The 18,163-nt window shown below is 41.9% G+C and overlaps 1 protein-coding gene across 4 annotated transcripts in view; it reads left to right on the top strand.

Annotated features, from left to right (window-relative positions):
* LOC118358644 (AP-2 complex subunit alpha-2-like) overlaps positions 1-18,163 on the top strand; it is a 77,573-nt gene that overhangs the window by 18,778 nt on the left and 40,632 nt on the right. For all 4 annotated transcript variants that reach the window (XM_052480254.1, XM_052480253.1, XM_052480252.1 and 1 more), the window contains exon 2: positions 15,498-15,709. In XM_052480254.1, the coding sequence (XP_052336214.1) occupies positions 15,659-15,709 (51 nt within the window). In that variant the 5' untranslated portion in view covers positions 15,498-15,658. The remainder of the gene's footprint in view (positions 1-15,497; positions 15,710-18,163) is intronic.

Raw genomic sequence — 18,163 nt, 5'->3', positions numbered from 1 at the left:
ACATTTGATCAACAGACATGTGTTTTCAAGTGTACCCTGAAATGTAGTGGTGTAAAGTGAAACAGCTAGCTCAATGGTAAGGAGAGAGGGGTTATAACTATGGATAGGTCATTCGCGGGTACAGTTGCTGCTGAACCACATCCCTTTTCCATTTGCGCTGTCTACTACTGTGCTTGGTGGTTATACACGGTAGACCGTGATGATGTGTTGTGTGTCAGACTCGTAGCATACTACTAGGCCGCTACTCATGGGAGACTGTCACTGCTGTTCACGTCATCCGTACCAGAACATAAGCAGAGTAGCTGATTTATCTCGATGGGCCACCAGGGTTAATTTTGCACAGTTTTTGTGATATTACATTTATCAGGCAGTCGCATAGGGCGAAATGTAGCAGGGCTGGATGGATAGTTGTGTTGTATCGCTGTTGAGAGAACGTTTCAGTAGCTAAACCAACCGGTTGAACTACTGGGTCGATTAGAATTGGTCGCCACTCGCAGCATAGTAGTCGATCATATGTTTGCGCCTACCTTGTTTAGTGATATTAATGTATAGGTTAGTTGGAATAATAGACAAATGTTGCTAATCCAGTTTTTCTAATTTGAGGCCTGGTTTATTCCGAGTGCATTGTCTGTCATAGCGCACACATACACGCCCATACATTATACAGATATTGTGCATGACACTGCCATTTTTCATAACCACTGTCATGATAGAGCAGAACAATCTTTCTCACTCACTCAAAATACACACACACACCGTGTGCACATTAACCCTTACAAAAAAAGATTGCAGTCCGAGTGCAGTATAACTGCAGTATGCTGCAAATACTGTGTCCAATATACATTTTTTTTACTGCAATAGAAATACCTCAGTCGGCTGCAGTTACTGCACTTTTACTGCAGTTTCAAACCTGCAATCTTTTTCTGTAAGGGAAAATGCAGTCTTTAAGAATACTAGACAGTGTCTTGCTTGCAGCCTGTTTCATGTAAAGCTGGCCCTTACAAAAAAGTGCAGTAACAGCAGTCGACTGTGGTATTTGCAGTAAAAAAAAATGCATTGTACTTCAGTTTACTGTGCTCTGACTGCAATATTTTTTTCATAAGGGGGCACCGCATGGCATTTAGGGTACCTTGCCCCGTTTTCAAATATGATAAACAACAGAAACAAGACCTGAAGAGGTTACACGACTGCTAGTGGTGTTGTGGGGTTAGTATAAGATTGATTTGGAATAGACTGCTGTCTGAGATCACAAAATCACATCCTATTAGTCCAGATTGAAAAGTTGGAAAACTCAAATGGCACACGCATTACCTTAGTCCAGCGTCTAAACTGAAATGGCAAGGACTGCCTCTATTTGAAATGGTCACAGTCACACACTAAGATGTTGACTTGACTCACCCTTATTCACCCCAGCCCCTCCCACCTCTGTCCCACCTCCAACTCTTGTCCTCTTCCCATCCATCCCTCTGATGATTTGTACAGTTAGGCTTTTCCTCTCTTCTCCCTCTGGAACGTTGTGTTCTCCTTGATCTCTCCTTCCCTACTGTTCCCCAATTTAGTCGCTGTTCCTGTTATTCTGGTAGTTAACTCAAGTTCTTTGCTTATTTATTCCTCATAAATACACAGGGTGAATGTTGGAAAATTAGGCTATCTAAGAACTTTACACATGCTAGGCCCGATTTCTTTCAAGTTACTCAATAGGCTACTCACCCCTTTCTTTCCCCCACATGGCCCTATTCCCTCTGAGATATGAAGGAGAGTCTGAAGAGTGGAGAAGCAATTCTGATTCTTGCCTTGCCTTCCTTTGTGGTTGGCAACGTGACATTCTTGGTCCATAACTCAAATTGACTGTACATATCACAGTAAGCCAAGCCAGTAAACCACAAACTTCTCTTCTAAAACATATTACACTATTGAATAAGGTAACCAAACCACATTGCACCCTTGAATAATGCAACAATTCACAAGCAGGTGCAGACAATTTAAAAGGTATATTTTGTCCTCTGTAGTCTACACTCATTACATTTTAGCTGCAAGACAAATGGGATGTGTTCATCAAGTCACGTTAGCTTTAAAAAAACAACAACAATTAACCCTCTCTTATACGAATATAAAAGTACAGTAGGCCTACCGTACAACATTACAACAAATCAGACATTTTTTTTATCAATATCATGTAAACAGGGGTGTAAGTGAATTCACTGTGGAGTTGCAATGAGCTGTTTTATGTGTAAGCCCATACCTGCCACACAAAATAAATGCTTAATGATTTGTGAAGGTGCACAATTAGTCTGTGCTTCAGTCTGATCAACTGTAGCCTACTGATATCGACCACAGCTTCAGGTAGCCTAGAGAAGTCTATGCACTCTGATCTCATCTGGACCAAGGGGAAAGAAATGTCATGTTTTTAATAGCCTAAGCTTTGTATTTATAGAAACAAATATTCCCATTTTATTTGTGTTCTTGGAGAATATGATAACATTTGGTTTATATTAAAACTTCGGGTGCTACGTTACAGGAGACAAAGGGCTGTGAGATAGGTTTAATCTGTGACACATGAAAAGTGGGATGATACGGTGCAACCGACGCTGAACAGCAGAGGGACTAATGATCTTGGAGATGGGGAAAGGTCCGATTTTTAAAATAGGGAAAATTTGCGGGACTCCACTCAGAGGGGCAGGTCATGAGTGGACAGCCAAAACCCTCTGCCCGAGACGATCCCGGGGTCCGGTAGCGGTTTGCTTGTCGTCGATACCTGGAGATGGTCTTGAGAAGAGCCAACCGGGCTCTCTTCCAGGTATGGCAACAGCGGAGGACAAACATCTGGGCCGAGGCTATGCCGACCTCTTCCTCCGGGAAGAGTGGGGGCTGATACTCCAGGGAACACTCGAAAGGCGAGAGCCTGTTGGCAGCCTGAAGGAGTGGGCCCGCTCCAGGACCTAGGAGCGGACAGCGTCATGTACAAACATCTGGTTATCTGGGCCAGATGTTTCCCAGCCGAACCGCCCCACTGGGAACACTGCGTCTCACTGACTTACTTCTCTATTCCCCAGCTGAGTGCCGTCGCCAGACACGAGGTGGGAAGGATGGTGACGAGGTGGGAAGGATGGTGACGAGGGGGGAAGGATGGTGACGAGGTGGGAAGGATGGTGACGAGGGGGAAGGATGGTGACGAGGGGGAAGGATGGTGACGAGGGGGGAAGGATGGTGACGAGGGGGGAAGGATGGTGACGAGGTGGGAAGTTAAACTGGGTGAAAAGCAGGGCCCACATAGCTTGCCTGAAATTGAGCCACTTGGCGGTGTGAAGATATTCCAGGTTCTTGTGGCCCGTCCACACAATGAACGGATGTTCCCGACCCCTCCAACCAGTGTCTCCACTCCTCCAACGCCATCTTCACCGTGAGAAGCTCACGATTCCCCACATCGTAGTTCCTCTCCATGGCGTTGAGGCGATGGGAGGAGGCGCAGGCATGTAATTTGAGGTCCATGGCAGAACGCTGGGACAGGACAGCCCCCACTCTGCTTTTACTAAAAGCTGGTTCTCCAGGAGGCTGTGGAGGGCCTGTTGAACGTGGAGCATGTGTTTTTTGTCTGAGTGGGAGAAACGAGGATGTTATCGAGGTAGACAAATTAACCGGTTCAACATGTTCAAATGGAACAAACAGGTATTTGTAGTGGCCGCTGGCTGTGTTGGAGGTAGTCTTCCACTCGTCCCCTTCCAGTATCCAGTTCCTGGTACTCCGCGGTTATGGCGGAGGGGTCCGGGGCAACCTCCAAGCCCACAGGAAGATATCCCGGGGCAGGCTGTGCGGACTTCAGACAATGGCCGTGGCAGAACGGGCTCCAGCTCATAATGGCACCAGCAGTTCAGTCTTTGAGGGGATTGTATTGCTGGAGCCAAGGGAATCCCCTTTACCACAGAAACCTGAAGAGACTTAATCAACATAAATTGGATTGCCTCGCTGTGGTTCCCTGACACTCGCGACAGGGCACAGACTCCCTGCTACATTCTCTAAGCCACCCATCGATCCGCATGGTCAAGGCTATGTGAGGGAGTCAAAGTCTGTGGGCAGCTCCCGGGCTGCGAGCTCGTCTTTGATCACCTTCGATAATCCGTGAAGGAACATTTCGAACAATGCTTCCAGGCACTCTCAGCCACCAATGTGCTAAAATCCACCGTATAGTCTGCCACACTACGGGATTCTTGACATAGCTGGAGCAGCTTACGAGCAGCCTCTCTCTCCCGGACAACAGAGAATCGAACACCTTTCCGAACATCCGTCACAAACTCCTCAAGACTGAGGCAGACGGCGGACTCTTGCTCCCACACCGCCGTATCCCTGGCGAGTGCCCTCCCGGACGTCAGTGTTATGATGTACTCTATCCTTGAGCAGTCTGAGGGGAATGAAAAGGGCTGCAGCCCGAAGGCGAGGGAACACTGGGCTAGAGAAGCCCGGCAGGTTCCATATTCTCCAGCGTAGCGCTTCGGAGGAGGTAAGCAGGGTTTTTATGACACTGGGGTAGGCTGGGAGATTACTGGTGTGACCCGCTGCCCAGTAGGGAATCGGAATTGCTCCAGCAATGTATCGAAAGCCTGGTCATGGTGTTCTGCCAGGGTATGGAGTCTCTCTGTAAAGACATTGCAGTAGCTCCTCGTGTTTTCCAATGGTGGCTCCTTGCAGGGAGACAGCATTATGGAGCTGGTCTGAGTCTGCTTGGTCAGTCATGGTTAGTTCGTACTATCAGAACTAGAGGTCGACCGATTATGATTTTTCAAAGCAAATACTGATTTATTGGAGGACCAAAAAAAGCAGATACCGATTAATCAGCCATTAATTTATATATATATATATATATATATATATATATATATATATTTGTAATGAAGACTATTACAACAATCCTCAATGAACACTTATTTTAACTTAATATAATACATAAATAAAATCAATTTAGTCTCAAATAAATAATGAAACGTGTTCAATTTGTTTTAAATAATGCAAAAACAGTGTTGGGGAAGAAAGTAAAAGTGCAATATGTGCCATGTAAGAAAGCTAACGTTTAAGTTCCTTGCTCAGAACATATGAAAGCTGGTGGTTCCTTTTAACATGAGTCTTCAATATTCCCAGTTAAGAAGTTTTAGGTTGTAGTTATTATAGGAATTATATGACTATTCTCTCTCTAACATTTGTATTTCATATACCTTTGACTATTGGATGTTCTTATAGGCACTATAGTATTGCCAGCCTAATCTCAGGAGTTGATAGGCTTGAAGTCATAAACAGCACAATGCTTGAAGCACAGCGAAGAGCTGCTGGCAAATGCAGGAAAGTGCTGTTTGAATGAATGCTTACGAGCCTGCTGCTGCCTGCCACCGCTCCGTCAGACTGCTCTATCAAATCATAGACTTAATTAGAATATAATAAACACACAGAAATACGAGCCTTAGGTCATTAATATGGTCAAATCCGGAAACTATCATTTCGAAAACAAAACTTTTATTCTTTCAGTGAAATATATTATTTTACTGCTCTTGGGATATAATTATTGTTTGGATAACCTTATTTACTATTATGTATTGATTTGTACCTTTACATTTTTTCACTCTTTATGCGATGCGTGCTGCGGAGAACACCGGAAGAAGAATTACCACAGTGAATTATTGTAATGTTTGTGTGAATTAATCCCATAAGAGATGGGTTGCCAATAGGCAATTTGACACGAAAATAAAATGTAATTCATTCACCAGATCAGTACAAACTGGGTTGTAAAAAAAACATTTCCTCCCAGCACTCTGGAACCTATGGCGCCACCCCTGAAATCATCACACAATGTTACAAATAAAAAAACATCCTATTTGTATGATCTACATAAAAATAAATCAATTGGTGTTGGATGGGCTTTGATAGTTTTGTGGCTCAGTGCCGTTGGTGGCTGCTGCGACAAATAATGTAACTGTCTGTTCCTGCAATTTCAGATAAAACTCAGTAAAACAAGTCTCATATTAGGAAAATGTCTGTACATTTCAGCAGTTTCAAGAATATTGCTCTGCTGTTACCATTTAGACTGAGTGTTGGCTCAGTGAAACAGTTCTGTTTACATTGTCCTGCTTCAAGGGGGCAACTGTCGGGCGAGTTTGTGCGCTACCTCCTACATTTGAGTAATATGTGAAGCCAATTGTATTTTTTACAAACATTGTACTAAGTCTGAAGAGGTTCCAAGAGCATTTTACCCACCTCCTCACTCTTGAAAATAGTCGCCTCTTCACCACACCCTTCACACAACCTTTCTCTTGTTATAAGCATTCCTTGAATTTATGTCTCAAAATGTTAAAGGTGTGGTTTCCTCAAACCTTATTGGTCATGCATCGGACCTGCATATTTTTGTCCATTTGCAGCATTTTATTGTTTCCAGACATTTTGTGCAAACTGAAGAGATTATCTGAAATGAGTTAGCTTTAAACTATTCTATTGAGAGCTGGTTTAACAGACTCAGATTAGACCAACCCAGAGTAGGTATTTATTCTTCAGTTTAGTCAAAGACTGTAGGCTAAACCTTTAGCTCAACCTTGGATTATATAGGCCTACTTCTTAAACTGCAGATTCTGTGACTTGGATCTTTAATCCCAAAAATGTGCCATAGTTCAGGAGCATATTAAGGTGAATCCATGAAACCATAAGGTGAATTCAATTCCTTTTGACAGCATCCCTTTTGATTTAAACAACTTTCCGTACGTGTTTGCCCATAGAAGAAGTGGTCAGAAAGTGACTTTTTGGACCTGAATGCCACAATTTTCAGCATTTAAAGGTGCTCATTGTATTGTGCATAACCCACCATACAATGAGACATCCATGTCGTCATCCCTAGAAAAAATAAGCATTTGAGGTTATCATTAAAATAAAAGGGATACTTTTTAAACCTTCAACAATTATCTAAAACGTGTAAATTCAGGTTTTTATGTTGTGCCTGCCATCGGTTGAGATGCTCTTGAATACAGGGTGGGTGTCATTTTAATCATAGGTCCATTCTAAGAAATGTTATTCAATCTATTCAGACCACTGGTACACCATTAAAATGTGAATTCGATATAAGAATTCAACTTATTATTACCACAAACTGCTGGTCCACCCACTGTCGAAATATTAATTGAATAGACATGACCATTAAGTTACCTATATTTCTATGATTTCAATAGGTTTCCTATGGAAGATTGACTATAATTTAAAACATTTCAAGTCAACATTCTCTGATGTGTGGACCTCCAACCAACTTTGTGGTACCAGTTGAAATGTACATTTTTTTTTCAAATGTTAGTACTTTTGTTAGGCAAAACATGACACTCACCCTGTATTCAAGAGCATATTGTCTCAACCGATGGCGGGCACAACACAACGTTAGATTATAGGACTGCACGATTAATCAAATTCAGATTGAAATTGTGATATTTATGTGATTACAAGTCACAAACAGTGGGGCAAAAAAGTATTTAGTCAGCCACCAATTGTACAAGTTCTCCCACTTAAAAAGAAGAGAGGCCTGTAATTTTCATCATAGGTACACTTCAACTATGACTATGAAAATCCAGAATATCACATTGTAGGATTTTTTTTATGAATTTATTTGCAAATTATGGTGAAAAATAAGTATTTGGTCAATAACAAAAGTTTATCTCAATACTTTGTTATATACCCTTTGTTGGCAATGACAGAGGTCAAATGTTTTCTGTAAGTCTTCATAAGGTTTTCACACTTGCTGGTATTTTGGCCCATTCCTCCATGCAGATCTCCTCTAGAGCAGTGATGTTTTGGGGCTGTTGCTGGGCAACATGGACTTTCAACTCCCTCCAAAGATTTTCTATGGGGTTGAGATCTGGAGACTGGCTAGGCCACTCCAGGACCTTGAAATGCTTTTTATGAAGCCACTCCTTCGTTGCCCGGGCGGTGTGTTTGGGATCATTGTCATGCTGAAAGACCCGTTTCAAATTCATTGCCCTTGCTGATGGAAGGAGGTTTTCACTCAATCTCACGATACATGGCCCCATTCATTCTTTCCTTTACACTGATCAGTCGTCCTGGTCCCTTTGCAGAAAAACAGCCCCAAAGCATGATGTTTCCACCCCAATGCTTCACAGTAGGTATGGTGTTCTTTGGATGCAACTCAGCATTCTTTGTCCTCCAAACACAACGAGTTGAGTTTTTACCAAAAAGTTATATTTTGGTTTCATCTGACCATATGACATTCTCCCAATCTTCTTCTGGATCATCCAAATGCTCTCTAGCACTTCAGACGGGCCTGGACATACTGGCTTAAGCAGGGGGACACGTCTGGCACTGCAGGATTTGAGTCCCTGGCGGCGTAGTGTGTTACTGATGGTAGGCTTTGTTACTTTGGTCCCAGCTCTCTGCAGGTCATTCACGAGGTCTCCCGGTGTGGTTCTGGGATTTTTGCTCACCGTTCTTGTGATCATTTTGACCCCACGGGGTGAGATCTTGCGTGGAGCCCCAGATCGAGGGAGATTATCAGTGGTCTTGTATGTCTTCCATTTCCTAATAATTGCTCCCACAGTTGATTTCTTCAAACCAAGCTGCTTACCTATTGCAGATTCAGTCTTCCCAGCCTAGTGCAGGTCTACAATTTTGTTTCTGGTGTCCTTTGACAGCTCTTTGGTCTTGGCCATAGTGGAGTTTGGAGTGTGACTGTTTGAGGTTGTGGACAGGTGTCTTTTATACTGATAAGTTCAAACAGGTGGCATTTAATACAGGTAACGAAAGTGGAGGACAAAGGAGCCTCTTAAAGAAGTTACAGGTATGTGAGAGCCAGAAATCTTGCTTGTTTGTAGGTGACAAAATACTTATTTTCCACCATAATTTGCAAATAAATAAATTAAAAATCTTACAATGTAATCTTCTGGATTTTTTCCCCTCATTTTGTCTGTCATAGTTGAAATGTACCTATGATGAAAATGACAGGCCTCATCTTTTTAAGTGGGAGAACTTGCACAATTGGTGGCTGACAATACTTTTGCCCCACTGTACGTCAATGGGCAATTCCACCACTTTTCAACCTAATATATTTATCACCTCCAGCACCAAACGGGTGTCTATGTGAAAACGTTTCTATGATCTGTTGCTAAAAATCTAAATAGGAAGGTCTAAACTACAACGTATGCAAATGTTTTTTAAATGCTTTTTAGATAATTGATGTTAAAAGGTTAAAAAGGACATGCATTTTGATAAAACATTTTTTCCCAGAAATGATCAAATACTTTGACAACCCTGTTTGTAAGCTTTTAAATTCAATAAGTCTCAACCTTTTATCTTTTGCAGTGATGAAGACATGGATGTCTAATCGTATGGTGGGGTATGCAAAATGGGTCAACTTTGAGCACCTTTTATCTCTTGAATGTTTTGGCATTGAGGTCCAAAAATTCACTTTCTGAGCACTTCTACAATGGCCAAGTATGTATGGATGGTTTTATTAAAATCAAAAGGGTGGTGTCAAAAGTGATTGAATTCAAATGGATTTACTCCATACTACATTCATTTGCATAGCTGTTACATACAATCAAGACATTACATATGTTAGGAAAGTTCATAATCTGCAATATAAATATGTTCGTGTGTGGTAACATCTAGGTTACATGATATACAATCACGATATACAATCTTATATTGCAGATTATGAACTTTCCTAACATATGTAATGTCTTGATTGTATGTAACAGCTATGCAAATGAATGTGTTCAGGGCTCGACATACAGGGCTGTCTGCTGGCCAGTTGAGCATCTCCATCAGTGGCCTACTTGGGCCAGTGGGGGAAAAAAGATTGTAATAATGCTATTTTTATCAAGGCTATATAATTGATTAAACTACCAGCTTCGGGATTATAATTTTTTAATGTTGATTATTGTGTACACGCGCTGCGCACATAGCCTTATTTGAGGTAATCTGTTGGGCAGAGAGGGCGCTCAGCTCTCAAACAGCTGGTTGTTGCAAGGAGCAGCTCACCAAAGACTAACACCGGTAGGGGTAGGAAAGCTGTTCCAAGTGATATCTACCAGTAAATGCTAAGGCAAGAATGGGTTTGCAGAATGGGTATGAAAACCAGGTATTTAAAAAGTTCAAAGTCTTGGTTGAATATTTGCGATAGGCTATTCCATGGTGACCTTTGCACATCTTGAAAATCTGACACTTCCATATGGTATTTTGTCCTTAGTCATTGTAGCTGATTTAGAATATCTACTGCTCCAATATAATTATTGTAATGTTAATTTCTGATCAGTTTTTATGAGAGGTAGCCGCTTTAGTTTGTTTCCTGGCGTTTCAATTTGAGTTTTTTTGCGGTACTCTGTTGCGTTAACCATGTGTGGTTATTATGAGCAAGACAACATCAGAAGATGGAGCCGTCAGACATGGCAGCTTTGCTTCTAGCGCCTAAGCAACTTCGCACTATTTCAGTTTTTTGTTATTTCTTAGATTATTAGCCATGAATGTTTTGTTTTGTTTTGTTATTACATAGTCAGAAAATATTTTTGGATATCAGAGCGGTGGTAACTCAATAGCATTACTACAAGAAATATGACTTTCCCGAATTAGATCTTTGTTTTTTTTACCCCCCCCCCAGGGCAATTTAACTTAACCCAGAGGCTGCTCCAAGACGATGACGGTGGTGGAGAGGAGGTATTCCGAGTGGACTTCTAGTCTGACTCTGGAGGCGTACACATCATCCACCACTTCCGAGTACATTACTCGCTTATGTTCAGTCCCTGGACCATAAAGTAGATGAGCTCAAGGCGAGAATCCCCTTCCAGAGAGAGATCAGGGACTGTAACATACTCTGTTTCATGGCTCTCTCCCGATATACTGTCCCTGTTTATACAGCCAGCTAGGTTCTCAGTACATCGCGCAGACAGGAATAAAGAAGGGAAGAAGAAAGTCAGTTGTGTATGTTCCACGATTAACTACTCATGGTGGGATTGTGATAACATACAGGAACTCAAGTCCTTTTGTTCACCCAACCTAGAATACCTCACAATCAAATGCTGACAATATTACCTCCCAAGATAATTATATTTTGGTTGTAGTCACAGCCGTGTATATTCCCCCTCAAGCCGATACCATGACGGCCCTCAAGGAACTACACTGGACTTGGCAATCTGGAAACAACATATCCTGAGGCCGCATTCAATTGTAGCAGGGGAATTTAAACAAAGTCCTCTCAACACATTGCCTGTAGTACTCGCGCTTCAAAAACTCTCGAACATTGTTACTCTCCTTTCCAGGATGGCTACAAGGCCCTCCCCCGCCCTCCATTCGGCAAATCCGATCACAAATCCATTCTGCTCCTCCTTTCTTATAGGCAGAAACTCAAACAGGAAGTACTCGTGCTAAGGTCAATTCAACGTTGGTTCGACCAATCTGAATGTTTGCCTCTGAGAATAATATTGACGTATACATGGACACGGTGACTGTGCTCATAAGGAAGTGTCTAGGGGATGTTGTTCCCACTGACTATTAAAACCTACTCAAATCAAAAACCGTGGATAGATGGCAGCAAAACTGAAAGTGCGAACCACCGCATTTAACCACGGCAAGGTGATTGGGAATATGGTTGAATACAAACAGTGTAGTGATTCCCTCCGTAAGGCAATCAAACAGGCAAAATATCAGAACAGAGACGAAGTGGAATCGCAATTCAACGGCTCAGACACAAGGCTTATGTGAGAGGGTCTACTGACAATCACGGATTACAAAGGGGAAAACCAGCCATGTCACGGGCACCGTTTTACTCCCGGACAAGCTAAACACCTCCTTCCCCCACTTTGAGGATAACACAGTGCCACCGACGAAGCCCGCTCCCAAGGACTGTGGGCTCCCGTTCTCCGTGGCTGATGTGAGTAAGACATTAAATGTGTTAATCCTCGCAAGGCTGCTGGCCCAGACGGCATTCCCAGCCGCGTCCTCAGATGTCTGCCCAAGGTGGTGAAGGTAGGAAACAACACCACTACGGTGATCCTCAACACAGGGGCCCCACAATGGTGCGTGCTCAGGCCCCTCCTGTACTCCCTTTTCACCCATGACTGAGTGGCCACGCACGCCTCCAACTCAATCATCAAGTTTGCAGACGACACAACGGTAGCAGGCCTGATTACCAACAAGGAGGTGAGGGCCTTGGCGGCGTGGTGCCAGGACAATAACTTCTCCCTCAACGTAAAGAAAACGAAAACGCTGATCATGGACTTCAGGAGACAGCAGAGAAAGCCCGCCCCTATCCACATAGACGGGGCCTTACTGGAGAAGGTAAAGAGCTTCAAGTTCCTTGGCTTACACATCGTTGACTAACTGAAATGGTCCATCCACACAGACACAGTGTGATATAGAAGGTGCAACAGTGCCTCTTCAACCTCAGAAGGCTGAAGAAATGTGGCTTTTTTTGTAAATGTATTTTATATATATATATATATTTGACCTTTTATTTAACTAGGCAAGTCGGTGAAGAACAAATTCTTACTTACAATGACGGTCTTCCCTGGCCAAACCCCTTGGCCAATTGACCGTGGGCCAATTGACCGTGCGCCACCCTATGGGACTTCCCGGACGGAAGTGATACAGCCTAGATTCTAACCAGAGACTGTACTGACGCCACTCGGGAGCCTCTAAGACCCTCACAAACTTTTACAGAAGCACCATTGAGAGCATCCTGGCAGGTTGCATCACCGCCTGGTATGGCAACTGCACTGTCCGCAACCACTGGGCTCTCCAGAGGGTGGTGCGGTCTGCCCAACACATCACTGAGGGCACACTGCCTGCCCTCCAGGACACCTACAGCACCAGATTTCACAGGAAGGCCAAAAAGATCATCAAGGACATCAACCACCCGAGCCATGGCCTGTTGACTCCTGCTATTATGCAGAAGGTGAGGTCAGTACAGGTGCATCCAAACTGGGACCGAGAGACAGAATCTGTTTTTCAATCTCAAGGTCATCAGACTGTTAAATAGCCATTGCTAGCTGGCTACCACCCGGTTACTCAACCCTGTAGGCTGCTGCCCTATGTACATAGACATGGAATCATGTCGCTTTGGTCGCTTTAATAATGAAACACTAGTCAGTTTGTTTACATACTGTTTAACTCTTTTCAAATGCTGTATTTTTCTGTATTTTCGTCAATGACACTCCGACATTGCTCGTCCTAATATTTATATACATTGATCCCCTTATATATTTGATCCCCTTATATATTTGATCCCCTTATATATTTGATCCCCTGCTGATTTTGTATGTTTGCCCACTGGTAAAGAGATTATCATTCTATAATTTTAATGGTATGTTTATTTGAACAGTGAGAGACAGAATGACAACAAAAAATCCAGAAAAATGCATAAATGTTATAAATTGATTTTAAGAGGGAAAGTTCTTCGTATTGCCCACCAGAGTACTCACCCCTACCGGTGAGGCTGGTCTTTCAGTGGACTGGAGGATACGAAATTACCAGTAGACGCAACTCTTCATGTGACAGCCAAGCGCTGCCTAGTTGCGTCAACTCGGGAAGAGGTGAATCGTCAGACTTCGGAGACTCTCAGGGGAACTCCGGTAGACTCGGGTCCTCTCTGTCAGGGAGATGTCGAGGACGTCCTGGATGCCTCAGAGGCGTGGTGGAATTGGACCTCCACATTTACCTATATTCCTGTAGCCGCCCATCAATTCAATATGTTGGGTAACTTTGATATTATGCACCTAGCAACATAAGGAAAGGCAGCAATTCTACGGTATACTGAAGACTATGTTACAGAACCACAAACTGCAACCGTATCCAACAGCGGGAGAAAGCGCATTTGTTATAAAATAATATTAGATTGATTAGTGTTGCACGATTATTTTTGCTTAATAACCATATACAATTTCAGTATCACATGTCTTCGAGTGACTGCCGTCCCCTTGGCCTCAGCAATGGATTATTCCACAGAGACAGGAGCAAATCATACCGATGTATTTTTTTTTGCCCAATAAAATAAGATCTAACAATTTGCACCTGCTCAACTAAAGAGATCTTGGTCGACCAACAGCCTAACGACAAAACAATCGACTAAACAATCAACCAGTCGACTAAATGGGGTGTCATTTGGGTGATAAAACCTAAAGAGACCGCATTCCAGAGCATAAGTTTGTTTCTATTCTGCCCTTGAATTGCGTTCCCATGCAAAACTAGACAGATGGCTAACAACTAAGTCTTCAATAAAACTCCCAAGGCGTGACTTTTCTTGAATGAATATATTGAAAACGTTTGTTTGTGAAACTGCAAAATACAGAAAAGAATATACTTTAGTATTCAATTCACACCGACATACTGTAGCTGTACATTAAACATTTGAAGTTTCATAAATACAAAGCATGTGCTAAGGTACCATGCATCTGGAATGATGCCAAACCATATAGCTAATTGTTACTCATATGGTAATTGGCTCCTTTTATTACTCTAATGTACAACCATCTATGTAGAATAACAAAGCATATTACACTAGAAACAGTAACAAACTACAGTATTGTATATTTTACCATTCGTTTGCATGACGCACGAGCAAAGTAATACAGCTAACGACATGCATGAAAGGCATTGCAATTTGTGAGTAAATGCAACCAACCAACATTGATATGTAAGCAACTCTATCAATAACATTATCATCATTAGCTAAATGGTTGAATCGAACTTACAAACAAATATTTTCCAAGGCTGAAGCGTGACAAGAAATAACTACACAGAAAGACCTGCACCGTAATGTTTGTAGCTGCTTCTATGTGTGCAGAACGAATTCTCTACTTCCTGTTTGCGTAGTCTTTCTAAGTACCAGAAACATCCACTAGGGGGCAAATAACACCATTGAACACAATAAATCTAATTGAACCATTATTTTATTACAATCTGTTACCTTCTAACAGGATGGCAGCACAGTTTCTGTTCTATATGGTACCAGGGAGAGATGACCCCAGACCCAGACCCTGGTCTCTACACAAAGATAACTGTTTTTACAGCAGATACTGTCTGCTGTGAAATATAAGTGTCTTTCATACAAATCTTAACCTTGTGACCTGTACATCTGTTGTTCGTCATGTAGGTTGAAAGGGGTGTATCTTGGCTATAAAATACCTTTTGTACTTTTTGTCTCAGGGCTCTCAATGAATCATCTGAGGGTGTTTCGTTGACCAGCCATCATTATCGTAGCGCACTCAATCGATTCACTTTATATGTGTGCGTTGTGTTGACCTGCTCCCTTATAAGTGATTCAAGATTTAGTATTACTCTGACTTGTGTGATAAGTTTGTCTCTCATTTGATAGTAAATAAATGTACCTGAATGTTGATCCCTGGTATGTATATGTGTATCTTTTTGTCCCTATTTTTAAGAGTTGCATTAAATCTAATTCCTTACATCTTTGGTTGGTATGGCAATAAAGTATTAAAACGTTAATCCAAACTAAAAGGACTGCACTTCTTCCCCAGGTAAAAGCAAGGAGGCAGAGATCAAGCGGATCAATAAGGAACTGGCCAACATCCGCTCCAAGTTCAAGGGGGATAAGGCACTGGACGGCTATAGTAAGAAGAAGTATGTCTGCAAGCTGCTCTTCATCTTCCTGCTGGGACATGACATCGACTTTGGACACATGGAGGCTGTCAACCTGCTCAGCTCCAACAAGTACACAGAGAAACAGATCGTAAGTGAAGTGTGTATGTGAGAGAGCACCGGACTTTGTATGAATGAAAAATGTGTGTGTGCTATAGCTATGTCTGTCTGTGTTTGGTTGTCTATGTATTTTCAGTTTGTGGCACTCCATTTCTCATTGTCTATGTCTGTCTGTATCATGGTATCCCAGTGTCTGTTTTTTGTCAGTAGTTTGTACTGGTTACCTGCCACTGTTTTTCTTTTTCTCTTAACTTCTTGATGCTACCCATCCCTTAAGCGGGATAATTGTCATCAGCAACCGCTGAATAGCATAGCGCCACAGTCAAATAATATGACAAAAAATATTCATATTCATGAAATCACAAGTGCAATATTGCACAACACAGCTTAGCCTTTTGTTAACCACCTGTCATCTCAGATTCTGAAATTATGCTTTACAGCGAAAGCAATCCAAACGTTTAAGTTTATCGATAACTTAGCATAGCATTATGTACAGTTAGCATCAGGAAGCTTGGTCACAAATCAGAAAAGCAATCAAATGAACCGTTTACCTTTGATCTTTGGAGGTTTTCACTCGCAAGACTCTGTTACACAACAAATGTTCCTTTTGTTCCATAAAGATTATTTTTATGCCACAAATACCTCCGTTTGTTTGTCACGTTATGTTCAGAAATCCACAGGAAAGAGTGGTCACGACAACGCAGACAAATTCCAAATAATATCCATAATGTCCACAGAAACATGTCAAATGTTTTTTCTAATCAATCCTCAGGTTGTTTTTAAAATATATATTCGATAATGTATCAACTGGGAGGGTAGGTTTTTCAATAGGACCGGGAGAAACAATGGCCGCTTTACTCTGTTGCACAAAACTGACTCTGAGAGCCCCTGCCTATCCACTTACGCAATGTGATCTTTCTCGCTAATTTTTCAAAATAAAAGCCTGAAACTATGTCTAAAGACTGTTGACACCTTAGGGAAGCCATAGAAAAAGGAATCTGGTTGATATCCCTTTAAATGGAGGATAGGCATGCATAGGAACAGAGAGGTTTCAAAATAGAAGCTACTTCCTGGTTTGATTTTCCTCAGGGTTTGGCCTGCAATATCAGTTCTGTTATACTCACAGACAATATTTTGACAGTTTTGGAAACTTTAGTGTTTTCTATCCTAATCTGAAATTATATGCATATTCTAGTTTCTGGGACTGAGAAATAGGCAGTTTCAAATGGGTATGTTTTTTTTTTTGTTGCCAAAAACGCCCCCTAAACGCAAAAGGTTAAACTGTAATTTCAACGTTGATACAAAACATACACTGATGCATTTACTAAACCAATTCTGGGGTCCTAGTCTTGTCTGTCTATATTTGCAGTACAACAGATCATTGAACTTAGTGTCATTCATTTGAACGCCAAGCTCTGCTTTTGTGTTCAGATATTCCGGAACATTCAATTGCCAGAGCAAAGATTTATAAGTAGTCTTAAATATGTCTGTATGACTATTGGGGTATATAAAAATATTTAGGTCTAAGGTTGACCTGACAGGGCCTGTATCAATACAAACTCTTTCACAATGGGAGCCTTTGGTCTGGTTTGAATACTTTGAAAATGCATCCTCCTTCCTTCCTTGATAATGTTGTGGAAACCACATATTCACTCTTGCCATGTCAGATTAGTGGTTTCATTGAGGAAAAAGGAAGGCATGCAATACGGTACGTAGTATTTTTACAAGGCCACATTGCACTTTCAGCAGGGTACAACATTGTGGAATGTTCACATAGAAAAATACTGTGAAGACTAGCCTCTGTTTACAGTAAGAAATCATATCTATTCACTCTTAACACAACCCAGGTATTTTTTTGTTATGGCACTCGAGACACCTGTCTGATTCGCACCCAATCTCAGTGAACTAATCCATTGCAGAGGCTGAGACTAATGCATTGCAGAGGCCGCATGGATGGCACAGTCCAAGAAGGTCAGTGTGGCTAAAATGGACAAGGCACGTCTCTCTCCAGAATGCTCGCTTTCCTGCCAATTTATGCACATTCATCGTTTCTTAACTTCATTGTGTGAATTGTTTGCCTTGATTGTTAGTGTCTATCAATTCCCCGTTACATACAGTATCAGTCAAAGTTGACACCTTTTCATTCCAGGGTTTTTCTTTATTTGTACTGTTTTCTGGTTTGTAGATTAATAGTGAAGACATCAAAACTATGACATAACACATGGAATCATGTAGTAACCAAAAACGGGAAGCGCGATGTAGACCATCTGCATTGTGAATTCATGTGGGATTGTATGAATTTTCTGAAAGATTAACAGAAAAAAATAAATGTAAACGTTAAGAAAAATTGCCCATTTGTCACATCCCTATCTCAAACGGTACCCTATTTCCGTTTGTGCGCAACTTTTGACCAGGGCCCATAAGGCTGTGGGCCTCGTTTCCCAGTTGCGATGTAACTTAAGCATTACGATGATCCTACCAAATG

Source organism: Oncorhynchus keta, chromosome 26 (genome assembly GCF_023373465.1).
Source record: "Oncorhynchus keta strain PuntledgeMale-10-30-2019 chromosome 26, Oket_V2, whole genome shotgun sequence".
In the NCBI taxonomy this organism is placed as follows: Eukaryota; Metazoa; Chordata; class Actinopteri; order Salmoniformes; family Salmonidae; genus Oncorhynchus; species Oncorhynchus keta.
This window is presented reverse-complemented; position numbering and strand designations above follow the sequence as displayed.